The following is a 21,996-nucleotide window of genomic DNA, read 5'->3' on the forward strand; positions in this document are numbered from 1 at the left end:
TAATTCTGTTCTATATTGTTTGTAATTATGTTCTACGTTGTTCGTTAAATCCATAAAAATAAAATTTTTGTACGTGGCCGGCGCCATTATGAATTTACTGCCAAGAAAAGGGCCGTTTCTGTGAAAGCGCAGCTCTCAGCCTGGCCTTGTAAACACCCGTTCAAGGCGGGGGTCGACTTTGTGCGGTATAGTTTTCATCGAAATAGTTGTGTTGCCGCTGGCTGTTCAGTGTCCGAAGGATACCGTAAGTTTGTTTTCTTTACCAAAAGACTAAGGTTTAAGACTACAGAGAAAGAAGCAAGTGAGACAAGGAACAAATGGACCACCGCCTCACCTTCATTTCACCAAAGACTGCTATGAGGAAGCACCCTTTACACCGCATGTGTCAAACTGGTGCCCTGGAGGGCCGAGACGCTGCAGGTTTTCTCTCCAACCAGTTTCTTCAGCAGGTGATTTCATTGATGAGCTCCTTCCCTCAAACTGAAGGTGTTGATCATAAAAATCACCTGCTTTAGTGACCGGCTGGAAAGAAAACCTGCAGTGTCTCGGCCCTCCATGGCACCAGTTTGACACCCCTGCTTTACAGGAAGCATTTGGCCTGAAAGTACAGTTGTTAGACGCTTTTTGGATGCTAAGATGCTATTCCTGATGCTATGCTACACAGGACAAAAGGAGGAGAATGGTGTCATGTCCTATTTACACTTGTATTCTAAACACTTTGCCACCATAGCGACACGCATTCAAAGCATTATGCGTGTTGTAAAACACATTTTCACAGCGATGGTCAGGATAAGCCGCATAGAAAATGAACGGATGTTGACGGTGGATGTTGGCGGCAGAGAAATACACACTAAAAGGCTATAAAGACCCCTTTACGCTCATTAAGAATCCGATTTAAAGCAATCATTGAAGGATAAGCAACTGCAATGTAACTTACTCTTACCATTCTCTTCATCTCCATGTCTCTTACTCGTCAGACACGCTAGTTTCATCGTCGGTGGTTGGAATAAACGTGCCTTAATTCCCTGTTCTGCAAGTTCTCTATGTTTCTTAGATGTTTCTTCCTCCTCAAAAACTATTGACACAACACTCACATGTTCGCTATAATGACAGAAAACAACCTCTGTCTGTACGCCACCATGTCTGATTGCGTGTGAATGCGCCTTCACTGACGTCACATCCGGAAACACTCCTTTTCTGGGCAGAAAATTCATAATGAATTAATATGAATTGAATGTTCGCTTTCAAAAAAACAGACAACGTAGAATGTAATTCCAAACAATAAAGAACATATTTAGGCAAAGTTGATGGCCAGACCTTCCTTGCACAAAGTTCTACCTGATTCTAATTGATCTAAACAAGCGCGTGCATAAATGCATTTGTGCAAAAGGTCAGGGGCGTGAGTGGCCTGAAAACAACATAAAAATCTGTTTGCATCAATAAGGACTGACACCAACGACTGAGACCTTTAGCCGTGCGGAACAATCTTTACTAATTTGCCTATTGTCTGTCAAGTGCGTGTGTGTGCGTCCACGTGCACATCCCACCATCCTGACACCCTTCTCAGGGGCCTGCAACTGACTTATTCATTAGGTTGCACCTTTAATTGAAGATAAAGAGCCAGGTGACACATGCTGGGTGCAAACTTGACAGGCAAGTGTTCATTTTGCGTCATTTTGAGTGCTTCAAAGCCGGATCTCACTGATCAAATGGACTTCAAGTCTTCAGCACAGACAAGAAAAGATTGTTTATGTTAACATGCAGTAGCTGTCATGTTGTTAGAAAAGCACGCGCATGCCAACACACTGACAGCATCTAATTAGCATCCTCGTGCTAACAGCAGACAACATTTGACAGACTGATGAAAAATAAAGTCCATCTGCCAGTCCTTGCTGATGGATGTTATTTTGTAACAAATGTTTGTTCGGTGTGTTTGGTGGACGCCAAGCAAGAGCAGATGTCCTCCGATGCAACATTCATACAGTAACTTGTCAACATAGAACAGCGTATTTATACACAATATTTAGCCAGACACTTACCGACGTGTACAGGAAGCCCTCACTGTTCATGGCCAGATAGAGTTTGGTCTGAACCCCCTGGATGGCCACCACTCGCAGACCCACTGGAATAAGGTTGAACATGGCTGCACAGAAAACAAATCAGAAATAATAATCAGGCTTCTTTTCAACTATTTTCAATAAAACAATGACCCTGAAAAAACAAACCTTAGGACTTGGGATTGAAATCACTTTGTGGTTGACCATTCCATATGCATCTAGATGCACGGGTTAAGATATGATTCAAAAATGATATGCAGTGGTACCTCGGTTAATGTCCGCTTCTGTTAGCGCATTTTTTGGTTAACATCCAAAGGTTTACCTTGGCTTGCATTTGGCCGGTTGTTTAGCATCCAAAATATTGTCCATTCATAGAATGAGTTTTGTGTTAACATTTTTGGGTGTCTGGAACAGATTAATTGGATTTACATGATTTTCTATGGGAAAACATGCCTTGGTTAGAGTCTGTTTTGGTTTGAGTCGGACCTTCTGGAACGGATTAATGATGTTAATGATGATGTATGTTAAAAACAGAACAATTCGATACACTGTATACAAACGCTACGATGCGATATGATACGATTCAATTCGGCGGTTACATGTGTTGATGTAGACATGACTCTCCACCAGAGGGAGTTCATGACCTCATGGCCGCTTCTTGTGAGCTCATGAGCTCCCTCTGGTGGCCCATGAACGGGTTTGTTATTTTCATTTAATAATTGAGTGTTATTTAAATGTTATATTTGTAATTTGATGTTATTTTGAGTGTTAAGTTGACACCGTGAGTCAGACTGTTATGTTGGCTAATGACCTCCTGTGATTTCCAACGGGTTGACAAGCTCGTCGTGAGTTTTCACAAAACTCATTATTGACTCCTGTCAGAAAAAGAGCTACTGTTCTCGGCCGTCATGCTGCAACAAATCTGATTTCCCCACTAACTTTGGTGTGTGCAGGTTAAACACCAGTGTGTCTTATACACCGGAAATTACGGTATATTTTTTCTCTGACATAAAGTCCAGGCTGGCACTGTTGGATGGTGACTCCGTATTCATTTAGTGCTTTTAATTTGATGCTGTCCCTGTCTTAGTTTTACACAACACATCATAAATAAGATCAATGAGATGGCTATGATGTACATATGTTTTGCTGATGTCATGACTAGCTAGAGCGCTGCTAATGCTATTTACATCCATTCCAGTCTTCATTCATGCTAAGCTACGGAGCATGCGTGACAGTACTTTCGCTGGCAGCCCAGGCTCTGGCGTTGTTTTAGAGACGGACTGTGAAGCAGTTGCTAGTCTTGCGATACCTGGTGCACGTCTCTACAATGAAACGATTCTTATCCATGCAGGGGGCTGCTATCTGTGCAGCTGATCTCTCGCTTGCCAAAGCAGATGTCCGGTCGCATCGGTTTATCCTTCACAACGCTACTCAGGACTGCGCTAAAGACACATTATGTAAAAATGTAACTTTAATGACAGTACTTTACACTACCGACCACCAAATCAGAAAAGCACAATCACTGCTGTGGATCCACTTTTACAACAATTGTTTGAACTAGCATTACACTTCACAGCTCAGAGGATAAAAAAGACCATTATTGCTTGCTGTTGCTTTAAGGGCACCATTACAGGTTTAATTACATGCCGCTTGTTTATGACCCGGCATGTCAATGAGGCTACTAAAACGTATGCTGACTATGCGGCACACAAAGTATCGTTTGCTTCCCGTTCAAGAACAAATCATTTGACTAAATGATCTTTTCATATTGTAGTTGTAATACTAAAGTGTACGCAGCAGCGTGAGAGCGTGTGATGGAGCTCTGCTGGCCAACGAGGTACAACTAATTCACTTCAGCTTTGTGTTGTGTAAGAGCGCCTGTGCTCCATAAAACGCTGGCAGGGAACCCGCGAGCAGAATAGAGGAACCAACATGCAACCAATAGTGGGTGCGCTTCAGGCAAACAAACCGCAAACTGTGTTGCCTTCCACGCTGCTGTGCACGTGTGTGCTGTTTTTTTCATGGCTTCAAACCTGAGTTGCAGCACTGTTAATATTCCAGGGTCTCTGCAGGTGTCAACAAGTCAAATGTATGACTTTTTAAGACCATAATGAAGACTGAAGACCCATTTCATATCCACCAACTTGACTTCTATTCTTTAATGATGTTACAGCACCCTCACAAATGAAAACATTTAAAAACACAACTGAAGTTTATGCATTTGTTTGATATGAAAGAGACATTTAAGACATTTAAGACTTCAAAATCACATACAAGACATTTTTAAAGGCCTTAAATTCAATCCAGCCGACGTCCTGTATTTGCAGTCTCACAAGGATCCCATAATAATTGTACGTTTGTCAGTGATGTACCTCAGTTTCTGTTACTACTGTAAATTCCAGTGTATAAGCCGCTACTGTCATCTTTCAAAGAATGTTTTACTAACGGCACTAAATTCATCACACAGCAACTTTAATACTCAGAAGGTGTATATACAAATATACAAACATGTCCCAAAATGAGTTTAAAGCAAAAAACAACCAAACAAACAAAATTTTAAAGTTTTGTATTCATTGGGGCGCTGCAGTGATGTCAGCTTCCCTCTGGGCAATGGGCTCCAACTCATCTGGTTCCCTCTGGTGAACAGAAGCAGCCATTTTCTATACTTTCTATGCTCCTCCAACGAAATGGTTTTCTCAAACAAATGCATTATGGGAGCACTTTAAAATGTTTAATATTAAACTCATATTGATACATGTTTGTATATTTCTGAGGTATAACGTTTGAGTGTTATTTGCTGTGTGAAGAGTTTAATGTTTGTAATGTTTGTAAGCTGAAACAGTGAGTCACTATTGAGTAATGATCTCCTGCAATTTCCAATGGGTTGACAAGCTCGTCGTGAGATTTTTCCTAGCTCATGATTGGCTCCTCCTCTTCACAGACTCATGGGTGCCACAATATGCCATTTTATGATGTGGACATGTACGGCTTATATAAGAATAAATCTGTTTTTTCCTATAAAATGAGAGGGTGCAGGTGCTTGTTCACCGGTGTGGTTTATACACTGGAATTTACGGTAATTCGTTCCAAAAGGTTTGACAAAAATCAAACCAACGATGACCCGAGGCAACTTTTCACAAAGGAAATGCAGTGCAGTGGTGCCTTGGTTAACGTCATTCATTCGTTCAAGAAGGTCCAACTCAAAACAGAATGGACTCTCACTGAGGCAAGTTTTTCCAGAGAAAATAATGTAAATCCAATTATCCAATCCAATCTGCTGCAGAAACCCCCAAAATGTTAACACAAAACATTTTGGATAACTGAGCAATGAACATCACTATAGGGGGGTTATTTCATGCCTCGAGGGCTCCAATAATGTTAAAAAAAACCCAACAAATTTGGAAGATTGCAAACAGGTTTTCTGTGCCATAACTATGAACATGTTTCATTTATTAATACTGAATCCTACTTGGCTGGAATTGACTTATCGCGTGGGGGTCTGGGAGCAATAGAGTAGGCTGCTACTGGGCCCTCTCTAACATGCCCTTCCACGCATGCAAGTGTTTATTGGAATGACAAATAAACACCTTGAATCCCTGAAAATGAAAAGAAAAAGCAATGAATGAGATATTTGATTTGTCTGAATGTCCATCCCTACTTAGCAGAGCCTCCGTGAGTTGAGCTGTAAGGTCACCAAGTGTCCTTCCTGCGGTCTCTGTCTGCAGACACCTCTGACTAAATGCACCATAGAAGCTTTTAGACGGGGCCATTACGCTTACCCTTATCACTTTAACAGCTCAGATGCCCAGAAGCCACAGGCGCTTGTCAACATGTCAGCTCCTTGCGGACCTCCTAGAGGTTCCATTCCAGCCTCTATCCACCCACACCTTCCCTCCTGGTTCCACCTGTCTGCACCACTAACTGTCCTTGAGCCAGACACAAAGCCCTGATTGCTCGAGGGGGTTGCACAGCAATGAGCACAGAGATGCTCCAAAATCTTGTAAAAAGTCCTCCCAGATGTTATATGACAAGACAAACTCCATATTTTCTGACATTTTCACTTCCTTCACCACAAGTCAACATCTTTTTATAAATGCTCTCCTCCTCACTCAGCTTTTTCCTCTCTCTCGCTCTCACACACACACACACACACACACACACACACACACACACACACACACACACACACACACAATCAGTGGTTTTCATTTCCCATGGATTACCAGCCGCTGCGCTGATGGAGAATCTCAAGACGGGGAGCCCAATTACTTCCTGGCTCCTGGAAACACCTGAGCACCCTGAAGGAGGGGGGACAGGAGAGGAGGGGCCCTCTAACCACTCGCTGACCTTTTCTGGTGCAGAGATTGCAATAAAGCAGAAGGGGGCCTGAAGGACACGTTGGTGATTGGCCAAAGTTGGGCGGAGTGTGTCTGTTCCATACACTGACAATAAAGGCATGGGCCTCTATGGTATGATAACCTTGGGCAAAAATATCACGCTTTGACAATTTCACGGTATTAGAATTACAGCTCTTTTGGAGATACTGTACCTTTATTGAAAAGAGAAAAAAGTCAAGTCCAACAGTCACTTTTAAAACCATAGAATGGAAGACAATGAAAGTGGAACATATGTACTTCACAAAACATAAGTAGACGCTTTGTAAATAAATAATAAATAAATTAAATGCATCTACTGTGGCTGATCCTGCAACCAAAACGCAAATAAATACAATCAAGTTGCCCAAGAAGGTCGCAATGCACACTGCAGGCCACAAGTTTTAGAAGACTCAACAGCTCCATTTTCAAGTGTTAAGATGGTCTGTCTCTCTTCCGTTGTTCATTCCCTTTTTTCTTGCAGTTTTGAAGCAACACATGGCTTTCTCACCAGGGTGTAGTACCACAGTGTGCATGCATGCAGACAGAGGAGGTAGTAAGTGCTCCTGCAGGAATGAGTTGCACCAACTGCCAAGGCTTAATCAACCTCCATTTCTGCACAACAGCTTGAAATTGTTGACCCATTTTGTCATCCCTGAAACAGAATCATTCTGAAATACACATTATTTTTCACTTTTGGCTAACCTTACCTTTTTTTTTAACCTCTGGCACTTCATCACTTACCTTTGCACCATTTCAAGCTATTCATTGGACTGGAACCACTTGAATTCAATAAATAACTGCAATTGTGAAAAATAGCATATGTCTACACACAACAGCGCATGCGTGCTAACGCCTGTGCTATGTACTGTATGCCCACAGGACGGGTTTCCACGTAGTGGCCACGCTGGGCCGCCACTTTCTGTCACATGGTAGAAACGCTACGACGCAACATTTTATTGGTATTAAAAGCGTGACCTTTCCGTACCGTGGTATACCTCGAAACCGGCTTGTGCCTACTCCACATTGGCACATTCATCATTTGCTCTGCCATGTCAAAGTTCAAGTTCCTGCACTTTACATTAACATCATTAGCTTTTAGGTGGCACGGTGGCATAGTGGTGAGAATGTTGGCCACACCGTCAGGAAGATCTGGGTTCCAGTCGCCTTCGGGCATTTCTGTGTGGAGTTTGCATGTTCTCCCCGTGTGTGCGTGGGTTTTCTCCGGGTACTCCGGCTTCCTCCCACATTCCAAAAACATGCAGGTGAGGTTAATTGGCGACTCTAAATTGTCCATAGGTATGAATGGTTGTTTGTCTGCCCTGTGATTGGCTGTCCAAAGTCAGCTGGGATGGGCTCCAGCATACCTGCCACCCTCGTGCGGACAAGCGGGATAGAAAATGAATGAATGAATGGATGAATTAATGTTTTAGGTCAGTAAAAGATGACTTCTTGGACACAATGACGATTTTTTTCCCCAAAGTTTTCAGTGTTTATGTTTGTTTTTTTTTAAATCACAGCTCAAACATGATATTTTTCTTTACACAGCTTTTAATTATTTATTTGTATTTTTTTAGAAAAAAGGGAAACAATTTGACATGAAAGTCATGTCATAAGCATTTTAAGTCATGAAATAATTGTGTTAAATGTTAGAAACGTGTGCTATTCAAGAATAATCCCATTTCACAATTCCTCAATTTGCCATTTACTGTTACTGTTCCTGTTCCGGAAGCAACTCTCTTCTGATTTAATGTTTGGCTTAAATTACAACTGCATACCCTTTTCCAGGTGGAACTCTGCTGATGGCTCTAAAATGGGTGAGAGGTGGAAAAAAAAATTGAGTGGTACAAATGAATAAACTTGCATGCCTTGGGTGTCTCGGCATGTGAGTCTGCCATTCACCAGCTCTACCCCTCACAGGAGGAGGAGCAGAGGCTCCCGAGACACCTGAGGCTATTTGAATCAGGTGATCAGCATGTGGAGGTGTTAGGTTTCGCAAGACAGGAGCAAGTTCTTCCTGTCCTGTGCCTTTATTTTGGAGAGCTGTACTTCCTGCGTAGTGGCGGAGACAGCCGCTTCACGCCTGGTGGCCGGACAGCTGCGGCCAATTGTCTTTTGCGGCGGTTAAAAGGCCAGAGCCGTCGTACGTGCGGCACTGGTTCATTGCCATTGCGACTCATGCTTCTCGTCTCCTAGTTAGTGCTGTCACGTGAACTATCTCCTCTGTTGCCTTTTGTTTATCCCCGCACCTGTACAATTAAAGACTTTTTTGTTTGCACGCCAAACGCCTCGTTTCTGTCAAGCTTCCTACAGCTCCAGACCAACCAGAACGTAACAGGAGGACTTGCTTTGAGAAGAGAAAAGGCTTCTATCCTCCAGCAGATAATCATAGCAAGTTAGTGGTGTACTAACATTAGTAAACATCTAATGGAATAATGGACATGTGACGTTATGTATCTTTTCCAGAGATGCACCGCATCTTTTATTCAAAGAGATGACTTCAAAAAAACAATATGATACCAATAACTTTTGGATATCTACTTTTTATTCATTTAGATGCAAGTGTACTTTGTGCACACGTGGAGGTAAGAAGGACTGGAACTAATTAGTACCTGTTGATTAGTCCTAATGAAATATGATGACATCACTACTACCACATCACTACTATCAGGAGAACCAGAGTATAGAGGGGGAGGAGCCACCTGCTGTGGCCCAGCAAGGTGCACTGTATTCGGGCACACGCTCCGAGCAGCCGGGGTGACGCCATGGAGGTCTCTGGCAAACCTTTTGCACTTTTCAAAGGCCACATTGCACATTTCAGGTGGCTGATGAGGTTTTTTGTGAGCTCTGTGTTTTTTTTCCACTCATTTGGGACAACTAGTACGTGAAATGCCTTCCTCGGAAAGTAAATGTTTGTTCACAAGAGAGCTCAGGGGAGGTTATGACACAGGCAGGAGAGAAAATGAGCATTTGATTTGCTCACCTAAACAGTTTTTTAAATTATCGAGTATCAGAGGTATTTAAATGTTACTGGACTGATCGTATGATGTCCTAATTGTCAGGCACCCCTAATACAGTATCTTGCCAACAACCCTCATGCTTGGTTAGGTTAGCTTGTCATGAGTTAAGATGTTGTGATGTGTTTTTAAAGTACACGCGTTAACGTGGATGTTCTTTGTCCCAGTGAAGTAAAACTGCTGGGCTTTCCGAGAGACTGCTCAGCTAATACTGACTGACTTGCACGAATAGGAAAGGTCACGTTAATGAGGATGAACTCCTTGTTGCTGTTGTTGTACATTTGAGCCGGCCCTCTCCCACCATCACAAGACACCAGTGGCTCCAAGAGGACTGTGCTCTCCGTCGCCATGGAGACAAGCGCAGCCAGCACCTAACAACGCTATTTTTGGAGCCGTGCAAAGAGCTTCACTCTTCTTCCTCCTTCCAACTGAAGCAGCACACTTTCATTTTCTCCTCCAACTATTGCAGGGACACTTTTCATGCAAGTGTGAGTAAATGCAGGCGTGGCGGGCGGTGTGGCGTAATTATGCCGCATGCTGCTTTGTTGCTGCTGTTGCATTTACGCAGCCCGATGGACTCAAAATGAAGGTTGTTTTTCTAGTTTGGAAGGAAAAGAAAAGCAAAAAAGACCCTAAGGTTGCAGATCACGGCCGAGATGCATATGTGGATATATCACACGGGTCCATTAAACAGCGTGCTGGTCTAAAAGCACAGCTAATTATACGCTGCAGCATCGCCACAGCAGGCTGTTACTTTACTTCAGCATCCATCTCCTCTTCAGTCTGTTAGAAAAGTGCAAGATGCTAGTGGGCCCTGGCATCAGTTTACACAACAGCCACTTTCAGTCAACACAAACACACACACACACACTCTCATCAATATGAAATCAATAACATGTCGCATCCACATGTGATAGTTGTGTGCATCTAATGTGTCAACGGTGTTACATGTCCCACTACAATCCATTCATTTCCTTCATGTTTAAATGGACGTGTACAACCACAGGCACACCTTCGTATTATACTGTATTATACTATTTCATATAAATATATACACACATACACATACTGTATGTATGTATATACAGTCATACCTGTCTTAGCGGCCACCTTTATAGAACGGCCACTGAAAAATCCCCTGCAGCAAATGTACATGTTATAGACCCTGTGTATAGCAGTCACCTGGCCAACGCGGCCAGCGGCCACCCATTTTGTCTCCCTTGGTCAATATCTGACCGCATATAGCGGCCAAATTACCAACTCAAGTAGAAGCTTCATGCACGAAAAAGTTTTGTTTTTCAATCAATTAAGCCGTCGTGTGTAGAGTTGAATTACTGAGTCCTAGCTCAGTCACAATCATTCACAAGATCCACACAAACTGTCAGTTGTTCCACATAAAACTTTACATCCACGCTAACATAAACACACTTCCCAACTCTCTCCAAACTCACAGCTAGCACTGAGCCTGGCTCTCCTGCTCGGGACGCCCACCGTCACTTCCCGTCACTTCCTGATGAACTAAAGCTGTAATGACACTCTGCCGTATAAAAAGTAAAATATTAAAAACAAGCGTAAGACATTACTAGCACAGCTTTGTTCTGTGGGTGGTGGATATATTCTATCAGTTATTATTAAGCCTCTAGCTTCCTTTTAGTAAGTAAAAACCTTGGCTATGATTGCACTACATTGTCATGTAGACCTACAAAGTACACTTGGAAGAACAAGAGGTGAATAAATGTATTGCAACTGATGTGAAACTGATGAGGGGTAGGATTAAATACGCTTTGCTTCTTCCTACTCCTTTTTGGACATGCAAAATTGTGAATTGTACTATGTGATGTGCTACTGTTTGACTCATATGCATGTTCAGGATTAAAACCATGAACCATGAACCATGATAATAACAAGCCTAGTAGTGCTGTACAACTTTTATCAGCAGTCCGCAGTGCCCTCTACTGGTCAACATTATTATTATTATTTTTCCCCTTTTTTTCCTCTACTGGTCAACATTCAAACTGGACACCAACCTGTCTATAGAGGCCACCTGTCTATAGCGGCCACTTTTGCAGACTCCCTCTAGTGGCCGCTATAGACAAGTTTGACTGTATATATATATATATATATATATATATATATATATATATATATATATATATATACACTGTATGTGTGTGTGTGTGTGTATATATATGTATGTATATACAGTACTGTATATACACTGCTCAAAAAATTAAAGAAACACTTGGAAAGCACATCAGATCTAAACTGGGGGAAAAATGATGTTGAATATGTTTCCTGATAATAAGTGGGTGATGTATTAGTAACAAAATGATGCCACATCATTTGATAGAAATGAAAATGATCACCCTATAGAGGGGGGAAATCAAAGACACCCCAAAAATGAAAGTGAAAAAATGATGCAGCACACTGGTCCATTTAGCTAAAATGTCATTGTAGCAACTCAAAATGATTCTCAGTAGTTTGTGTGGCCCCCACGTGCTTGTACGCATGCCTGACAACGTGGGGGCATGCTCCTAATGAGACTACGGATGGTGTCCTGGGGGACCACGAGAACAGGCTTTTTGTTTTATTTAACAAACCTTTCATTATCAAGCTTGTCTAATAAAGAAATCATGTTTCTAGCATGCTTTGTGTTTTATCTTCTCCTTATGTGAATAAAAATGTTTCAGACAGCACAGGGACATTATATTTTTGGTAAACTTGTCACATTTGAACCAATTCATTTGTATTTTTAATAACATTCATAGAATTATCTCTCTCTCGGAATGTTCTGAACTCCTGCTTGCATGTGTTGTTGTATTGGTGAGAATGAAGAGCATAACTTCCCATAGCTGACGTCACGCTGGACTTCTTGAGCCAGCAAAGTGTTTAAGACTGACTCAGCAGCACCCCTGCTGGTCATGTTATTTGGTGTTAGGATTGGCGATGGAAAGCAGACTTACTGTAGCCGTTGTCCTCCTCCTTGGTTCCATCAATGGTTCCGTCTGCCTGCAGCTGCAGGTGGAACCCCTGTCGGCTGTACAGCTTGGTCACGATCCCCTTCAGCTGGGGCTCTGTGGGGGGGCACACGGAGGGAAATGTAAGCGCACAAACTGTCTGAAGCTGGGACGCCTGCTCATATTTTTACCTTGGTAACGAGTGAACATGGTATGTGTGAGGGCACAGCTGCTGGCTGAGGTCCATCAGCGGCATCGTGTTCGATAAGAGCTAAGTGCTCTCCTATCCTATCCTATCCCACGTGCACGTGCACTTAAACACACCTTTTACGACAAGACTGTTCTTGTAGCCTAACAACGCATGCACATGTAAATAACCTGCTGGACGCCAATGAAAGGAGCGCTCGTGTGGGAGTCAGTCATTTTTCCACAAAAACAAAAACTAAAAAGAGTTCACTTGTTGATCTGTGCAAGCATAATCTACAGCCACGCACACACTCTAACTTGCCGTGTATAAGACGCACCGGTGTTTAAACCACTCCAGCTAAATTTACAACACGTTTATACAAATATAAGCCGCACACGGCCACGTCATAAAATGGCATATTGTGGCGCGCACGAGTCCGTGAGGACCAGGTAGTTCTTTGACGGGAGCCATTCATGAGCTTTGAATAAACTCACGACGGGCTCGTCAACCCATTGATAATTGCAGGAGGTCGGTACTGATAACAGTCTGACTCACGGTTTCATCTTACAAACAACGCTAAACCTATCACGCAGCAACCTAGCACTCTAGCTAAGAAGTAGCCAAGGCAAGTACCAACACCAGTTCATCCCATAATGCATTTCGTCCCAACAAAGCCTTTCATTGGTTATTGCTGCCGGGGTGCTGCAATGACGTCAGCCTCCGTCTAGTGGACAGAGGCAGCATTGCAGTGCCAGGGCAGCAATAACCAATGAAATGCTTTGCTGGGACAAAGTGCATTATGGGAATGAAGTTAAAATAGTTGCTGTTTTTTATGTTAAACTGGTATTGGTACTTGCCTTGTATATTTCTTACTAGTATTTGGAGTGTTAAGTTGCTGTGTGATGAGTTCAGTGTTCTTTGTAAGACGACACCGTGAGTCCGACTGAGTAATGACGTCCATTTCCTCACTGACTTGCGAGCAGCGCAGTATTTTAGATTAGTAGCAGCTCTGAAGTAAAGGAGATGCCACAAGATTAGAACTTAATGGCATTCATTAGCCACACTGCTGTCTCAGCTGCAGGGTTCAAAGTTTCAGAAAAAGCAGCGTAAATGACAGTACGTTTGTGTGATGTTTTGGAGATGAAAGTGAATAACGGTGCATGTGGCTGAAATGATTTGCTCCATTTGTGAGCCTTCACGGTGTGATACATGAAGACATAAAATACTTGAAAACAAGATGATGGAAAAGCAGTGAAAGCATCAGATGTGGAAATAATGATGCTACCATGTCTTACAGCCAATCGGTGAGCGTGAATACATTCTTCTCGAGGTCCTTCATCGTTTCGCTGCACTGTTTGAGCTCCATAACCAACTTGAAGCCAGATTTTACGAACTATTTCTTCACTTCCAGGCCCTCTGTGGAGCATCGCTGGACATTCTTCCAGGTGGCTACATTTCACATGTTCCACTTGCATCAATGTTTGAACTTTGATTTTAGTATAAACTGTGTAAACTTCTTCTTGTTGCTCACTGCACGCTGGAGCTGCAGCTGGTTAGCAAACGCCAAAAAAGGTGGCTTCTCTGAGTTTAATGAACAAAATGTTTGCCTGAAACGTGCCAGTCTGTTGAAGCAATGAGCCATCACAAATAGAGCAATTGTGAATAAAGTTTTCATTCTTCTAGTAGTTCTTCATAATAGTCGACTTACTTGCGTTTGTTGTTTATTGATATCAGTGTCTAAACTTGTAATACTATGCCAAACAAAACAAAGAATGAAGTTGCACATTTTGGAAAAAAATGAGGCTGGGAAAAAGTGACAAGAGAATAAAGTCGTGATATCCTGAAGAAAAAGCACCATCTTTACAAGCAGAAGGTTGAAATATTTTTGTTCAAGCAAAGATGTTATTTTCTGAGTTTGTAATATTTTGAGAAACAAAGAATAAGTTGAAAAAAACCTTTTACAAAAATAAAAGAATAAATTACAAGAATAAAATCTTTTTAAATGCATAAAGTTGAAATATTTAAGATATCTGCAAAATGAGTTATGTTTTGAGAAAGGAAAGAATAAAGTAGCAAGTAGCATGTTTACATATTTGGTATGACTGTGGCGATGCTGCAAAGCCCCCTGCTACCTCCACGGACACACGTCAGGCTACATTCATTGATTTGAAATCATAATTTCTTTACATCAATCGTGTATTTAATGAATAACTTAACGACATGTCTTGTATTTCTTAATGCTAGGATATGAAACACGCTTCTTTTTCAAAACTGACCCGGCAGATTAGGTGAATTTGGACAAAGTATCGCTGATCCCAGCCTGAATTTGACTCTGTGTGGGATCGGAAGCAGAATCGGTGGCATCACACATCACCCGGGCTGACACGTGAACGCCAGCGATCTCCTTTAAGCTGACACGTATTTCACGTGTTTGCACTCTGGTCCCACCTGAAGTGGATCACAAAGACAAGGAGGCACTTTGAGGACTCAATTCAGTTTGTTTCAAAAAAGCCCTGCTTGAAAATACCCTGGAATTCATGCTTCGACTAACAAGAGATTTTAGTGGACGCAAAGAAAGTGGACATACTGTCTCTTTAAATGAGACATACAGGACAGGTACAGTCCGAGTCATCTTTGCCTCTCAAGGCTCCCAAAAAGCTCATTTTTCCAATAACAACAATTTGTACCACAAGCATGTCCCAAACTATCAAAGCAGACGTTCTTCTTATCCAAAAGTGTCGAGCAAGGCAGCGCTGGTGTCATGTGATCACATATTTAGCATATTTAGCTGCGCTCTCACTGGACGGCTTTGGGTGTCGAGAGATTGCAACTTCCAGTCAGTGCAGGAAGGAGGATGACAATGGACCTGCACCGAGGAACGCTTGGAGGTCAAAAACCCACTACCACTTTGGTCTCTCACTTAACTGTGTTTGTTTTATGAGCAAGGGTGGACATCATTGTGGGTGGACATCATACCTGCCCCACAGGACACACTTAAATCAGTCTTTCATGATTTTTCCATGAGAAGCCAAAATAGGTGATGATGCAAACGCACAATCAAAGAGGTGACTTTTCAAGCAATCTGAAGCCATAAAAACGGCCACCAGGTGGCAGAAGTGCATTTGATAAGAGCTCGGCATCATGCACCTTTAGCACGTATTAAAGCGCTCGACAGCAAGGAGGAAGTGAGAGAGCAAGGCGTGCAGAAGGTTACGCATTGGAGGGAAACTTTAACACATGCACACGCACGCATGCTCGTGCACACAGTTTACTTCCAAATGTGAAAAAGCTAAATAGTTGATGGTGTTAAGTTTGTAAATCAATGGTTATTTGGATATTTTGTGTTGTTTATGTTGGTATAGTTGTTTAGATATTTGGGCTGTAAAAAAAGCAACAAATATTTGTGTCAAAGTGAAAGTTCTGCTTGAAATGTATCTTTTTTTACTTGGGAGCTGATATTTTCCTGAAACTTACCGAAGTTCTACTGCTGATTACTAAAGAAGGCAAAAAGGTAGAAACAAACTTGTTTTCTGATGAAAGACGGGAGTCTAATGTTTCTTTGGTAGGTTCCATGTTTGTATAACCATAGAACTCCAGTACTACTACATGCTCACAGCATGGATACAAAAACATAAAACCTTTTTGGAGGTGTTTTCTTAGGTGGGATAGGTGTGTCCCATTACATGCATTCATTAGCTGCCTCTTTTTCCTGTTTTTATATGTTTAGACGGCACAGTAAAGAGAAAAGCGTGTGTTCACGTCTCACAAAAGGATTGTGGATGATGGGCAACATTCTAAAAAAAAACAGTGCACTGATTCCAGGCCCAAACCGTGATAAGTGAATTTCCACAAAATAGAATACCTTATTTATAAGTCAAATATTTTGTGAGTTAGAGCATAGAAACCCTGTTTACTACCCTTAAATGATGTTTAACATTAGAGCCCTGTAGACATGACATAACACCCCTACAGCCATCTTTACAGTCCTATCATAGTAGACATACAGTGAGAGAAAATAAGAGCTGAGTAAGCCTTGTGCTGGTGTGTGTTCCCGAGGGCAGTGGTTTTCTTAAGCATGTTAAGTCCATCGTGGTTTGCCTATATAGACGGTAACGGATGTAGCATGACTTTCATACGTCCCTCTGCTCTGGACCACAAGCTGAGTGACTTCCCTGTGGACATGAAAGACCAGGAGGGATTCACATCGGCAGAGTCGTCCATCTTTCCAGCGCCTCCTATGAACAACATATTTTTTCTGCTAGGTAGAATGTTGCGCAACACACCTGGCCGTCTCCTCCGCCGCTTCTTGGACCCAAAGAGTTTGACCCGGGAGAAGACGTTAAGCCGGCTGGGCTTGTCGCAGTTGCCTTTGCTCTTGCTGGGGCTGCTGACACAGCGGCAGGCGTTGGACTTTTCCCGCTCCCTCGCCTGCCTTTTCTGCCGAATGAGGGAGCTGGCGATGGCTGCGGCCATGGCCACTTTGGCAGCCTGAAGATAAGCACTACACCTCCTCCCGAGTGCCCTCACAAGTCAGGGTTGGAAACAACTCCTGCACTTGCTCAGTGAAGCAGTAAGCAGTAGCTTCAATCAGTCACAGCAAACAAGTCCGGATTTAAAAAGGAAATGTGCTCTTGCATGTCCAGGAAAGTAAAGAAATCCATCACGGATCACTGCAGACATGCTTCTCATCTCCTTTGCATGGTCCTGCAGCTGCACGAGTAGCATGGAACACCTGTTTGCTCCCTCTTAGAGGACAACGCTGATGCTGGCCAAGCGGCAGGGAGGCACAGAAGGATTCTCTTCTCTCTGTACAAGTAAGGCGAGGCGTACAGCGGCGGCACGAACCTCACGTTGGAGGCGAGGCGCAGACTGCCGAGAGCTGCCTGACAGCATCCCACCTCCAAGTTGCACAATGAGCAGCTCGGAGGGGGTGGAAAGAGTGGGGGAGGATGAGGGGAGCACAGAGCCCAAACCACCGTGTGTGTGTGCGTGTGTGCGCGCGTGCGAGCGAGGGAGTGCTAATAAACATAATCAATGTAATATTTGATATCCATTTAAAGACGGAGCGGAGGGAGTGGAAGCACACCAAAACCAAACATTGTGCTGATGCAGCTAATTGAATAATTGAATAACGTGTTGCTGCTGTGGGGTAAGAATATTAGGGATGCGCCAAGCACCCATCTTCTAAATGCTTTTCATTTCATTCTAAGATTCTTTTACATTCTAAAGTGACTTTCACTAAAAACAAAGAAAAGACGACTTCTGTGTTTATTTCTTTTAGCCATGAAATGACTTATTTTCATTTATGTACATTTCTTTGTTTCCATAAAAATACAGTGGTGTGAAAAAGGGTTTGCCCCCGTCCTGATGTCTTATTTTTGCATGTTTGTCCCACTTCAATGTTTCAGGTCATCGAACTAATGTAAATATTAGTCAATGACAGCACAACACTTTTTATTACTAAAGGGAGAAAACAATCCAAAGCTACATGACCTTGTGTGACCTTCTTCAACCCGCCCCCGGGAGAGTGCGGAAAAGGTTATAAAGCTATTGCTATAGCTTTGGGACTCCAGCCAACCACAGTGAGAGCCATTATCCTCAAATGGCCAAAACATGGAACAGTGGTGAATCTTCCCAGGAGGGGCCGGCCAACCAAAACGACCCCAAGAGCACAGCCACGCCTCATCCAAGAGGTCACAAAAGACCCCACAACAACATCCAAAGAACCGCAGGCCTCACTTGCCTCAGTTAAGGTCAGTGTTCATGACTCCACCATAAGAAAGACGCTGGGCAAAAACGACCTGCATGGCAGAGTTCCAAGACCAAAACCACTGCTGAACAAAAACAACATTAAGGCTCGTCTCAATTTCCCGTGGGAAAATACTCTGTGGTCTGATGAGTGAAAGTTGAACTTGTGTGTCCCATTACATCTGGCGTAAAAGTAAGGCTGCATTTCATCATAGCAGCAGTGAAATATGGTGGTGGTAGTGTGATGGTCTTCAGGAACTGGAAGACTTGCTGTGATAAATGGAAGCATGAATTCTGCTGAAGGAGAATGTTGGTGACCTCAAGCTGAAAGCAACTTGGGTTCTGCAGCAGGACAATGATCCAAAACACACCAGCAAGTCCACCTCTGAATGGCTGAAGACTTTGGAGTGGTCTAGTCCAAGTCCTGACCTGAATCCTATTGAGATGCTGTGGCATGACCTTCAAAAGGAAAAGCCTCCAATGTGGCTGAATGACAACAATTCTGCTAAATTCCTCCCCAGCGCTGGAAGAGACTCATTGCAAGTTGATTGCAGTTGTTGTTGCTAAGGGGGGGGCCAACCACTTTTTAGCTTTAGGGGGCCATCACTCTTTCACACAGGGCCATGTAGCTTTGGATTGTTTTCTCCCTTAATGGTAAAGTTTCATTTCAAAAGTGCATGAAGTGTTGAGTTGTGTTGTCATTGACTAATATTTACATGAGTTTGATGACCTCAAACATTGAAGTGGGACAAACATGCAAAGAAATAAGGAACCAGGAAGGACCAAACACTTCCTCACATCGCTGTGTGTCTCGTGAATTACGTCATTTAATAAATCAAACTAATCAGTGAAAATATTTTAAAATAATATTAAAAGTTTCCAAAATTGCTTTCACGTCAAACAAAGAAAATACAACTTGTGTGTATTCATTTATTTATTATTTATTGTTTATTGTTATTATTTATGAAATGACTTATTTGTGTGCATGTGATTGTTTGAATAAAAATATACATCTCCTTCATGACATCATTTCAACTAATGAATAAAATAATGTTGACAAATGAAATTCAAATGGATTGATAGCCACTTTTTACTGTACAGAGGCTTGAAAAATGGGGGTTAATAAAAGTATTGAGATGAAGCTGTTTGTCAGATTTACATCAGGACGGAAAAGAGGGCTAAGAATTTATGGTCCAACCGTATAATACTCAACACTGTCTTTTGTGTGTTTTGTTGTTTTAAAGCAATAAATGGTATAAAATTGGAATGGCAAATATGTTCTAGCACTTGGTTCTACTGCTTCACACTGAGTCCATTTTCGAAACCCATTTAAGGTGCCAAATATGTTCTTTGCTCCATTAAACTTCATGCACGACATATTCAACAACTCGTCTTTTCCCTCAACTGCCAAGCGTCCCTCTTTCTGCATTTACAACCTAACCAATGGCGCCATCTAGCGTCCTTAAGCAAACAATTCACAGCTTTTCTTTTGCTACTGCCTGCAAGTCACTAACACTAAGCCCTGTTACCTTTCTAGCTGTAAATGTATCTTTATCTTGCAAAACATTACTCACATAGTGCGGAAAATACTTGTTTCTTCTAGAAAATAATACTGTAGAAACAGCATTGCTCCTTGTCGGAGGTACAATGGGAGCCCATTTCTGTCCCCCAAGCACATGAATGCACTTTATAAGGATGACTATTAAAGTTCAAGGTACATTATTGTAGCTTTTTCACAGCCCAAGATACAAAGGTGTTCAGAAGTTGCAAAAGTGCGGTATCAAGGTATCTACAAAAGCAGACAACTAGAAGGTGCATCGTACCTGTAAAGCTCCAATAATGCACTTTTGTGTGTGTAAGTTGTGTGGAAGATGGAAATTAAACCCATAACAACAAATGATGTCAAAAGTGCAGCAGAAAGCAGCCCACATCAGCCATGTATGGCTTTCAGCACCATGGATAGCTCCCAGTGGAGTTGCAACATGACAAGAAGAGAATACTAAAAATACTCCGTGCAGCCTACCTGACACTGTTTTTCTTAAAGGAAAAGTCATGCTTCCTTGCAGCGAGTGGACTCAGTGGTTCCGGGCGGTATCGGGTGGAACGGAGCGGTCTCCGCCAAACATTCAGCCGAGCGGACAACAACTGTCAGAAGATGCGTTGCGAGAGAGGAGCGAGCATCGAGGCGTGGCCACCGGCAGGAAGATCATTACAGGACATTAAGCGACATTAGGACTTCTTAAAGGCTCATTAAACATTCATTTGGAGGTCTGCTGCTTGATCCGGGTGTGTGTGTGTGTGTGTGTGTGTGTGTGTGTGTGTGTGTAGGGGGTCAGACTGAAGATAAAAGTGTTCGCAAAAATGGACGCTTCTTGTCTTGCGGGGGTAGCAAACAAGACTTTGCTCTCAGGTTTCTCATATGATGTAAAGTGATCCGATAATGCGCCGACTAAACCGGTTATTGCGGGGCCTTTCCACTCTGGCCTGAACAAATATCGACATCCAATGGAGCGAGACAACAATAGAGCGGCGTGCGCATTAGACAGAGACTGTTTAAAGGACGTTTGTCTCCTCTGTCAAAGCGTATGTGAGGTCTGACAAAAACAGCCTTGCTTCTGCAAACTTTGACAAATGGATGACAAACTGATGCACGCAACCCTTCCTGGCAATGCAATACATCTCTCGTGCATCCCATAATAACACCCGCTGGCATCTAGAATGTACTCCTACAATAAGTTAGTTGCAAATAGATCACGTACGGATTCTCAAAGCTTAAGCTTATGGAGGGTGGCTGTAGTTGCACGTTTGTCACCACTAGAGGACGCAAGACAGCGGCCTTCCGCCGGGGTCGGCAACCTTCAGCATCAAGAGAGACATTTTGCCGCCAGGATTACAGAGTGCACGTGTAGGTTAGGGTTAGGGCAAACATAACTCCTAACCCTGACCATAAACCTTAACCCTTGACCCCAACCCCTAACGCTAACCCTAACGCCAACCCCCAACCCTAACTCTAAACCCCTTGCGGACACAAAAAAAGCCTCCTCCCAAAAACTGCTATAAAAACAACAGATTCATAGTTTTTCAACTGTTTTGGCTTAGATCTTCCAATCAACCTGAGTTCTAGTTGGAGCAAAAAAAAAGCTAAGAAAATATTGATGGGTTATTTTTTTTGAGCAGTTTTTGGGAGTAGACTTTTTTGGCATGGCATCTTTCACGCTGGACGAGTGCAGAGTTGCAGTGCGTGCGTCAGAAGTGAATCAAGTACACAATAGCGCCTCCTGGAGACACACACTCTGCCCGAGATAGCCCAAACACCTCATTAGCATTAAAGCTGCAGATTCAATATCTGAACTTTGAATTTTTAGTTTTTCTTTCAGTTTGTGGAAAAACGGTTAAAAGCATCACGCATATGTATTTTTTTTATTTATTTTTTTATTCATTTTATGTCAATTAAAACTAAAAAGAAATATTACAAAAAATATTTGTATTTAATTTATTTTTGTATTCATTTTTATTATAAAACATTTTTAAAAATGTACATTCATTGTTTTGTGACTCAATTCAATAAAAAAGTGTGTTTGTCCACTCCTATATTTTGTCATTGTAGTCTTTTTTAAAGTAATATTAAAATATCGTGTCGTTCTTGCTCTCGTCTCG

The 21,996-nt window shown here is 42.4% G+C and overlaps 1 protein-coding gene across 4 annotated transcripts in view; it reads right to left on the reverse strand.

The window, feature by feature from the left end:
* Positions 1–21,996, reverse strand: part of fgf13a (fibroblast growth factor 13a) — a 126,203-nt gene that overhangs the window by 16,360 nt on the left and 87,847 nt on the right. For 3 of the 4 annotated variants that reach the window (XM_054792409.1, XM_054792407.1, XM_054792405.1), the window contains 2 exons: positions 12,411–12,521; positions 2,040–2,143 (listed from right to left, as the gene is read on the reverse strand). In XM_054792409.1, coding sequence (XP_054648384.1) covers positions 2,040–2,143; positions 12,411–12,521 — 215 coding nt within the window. Of the gene's footprint in view, positions 1–2,039; positions 2,144–12,410; positions 12,522–16,874; positions 18,644–21,996 lie in introns of those variants that run through there. The other variant, XM_054792408.1, reaches the window with a different exon arrangement.

The sequence above is a fragment of the Dunckerocampus dactyliophorus genome, chromosome 11 (assembly GCF_027744805.1).
Source record: "Dunckerocampus dactyliophorus isolate RoL2022-P2 chromosome 11, RoL_Ddac_1.1, whole genome shotgun sequence".
NCBI classification, from domain to species: domain Eukaryota; kingdom Metazoa; phylum Chordata; class Actinopteri; order Syngnathiformes; family Syngnathidae; genus Dunckerocampus; species Dunckerocampus dactyliophorus.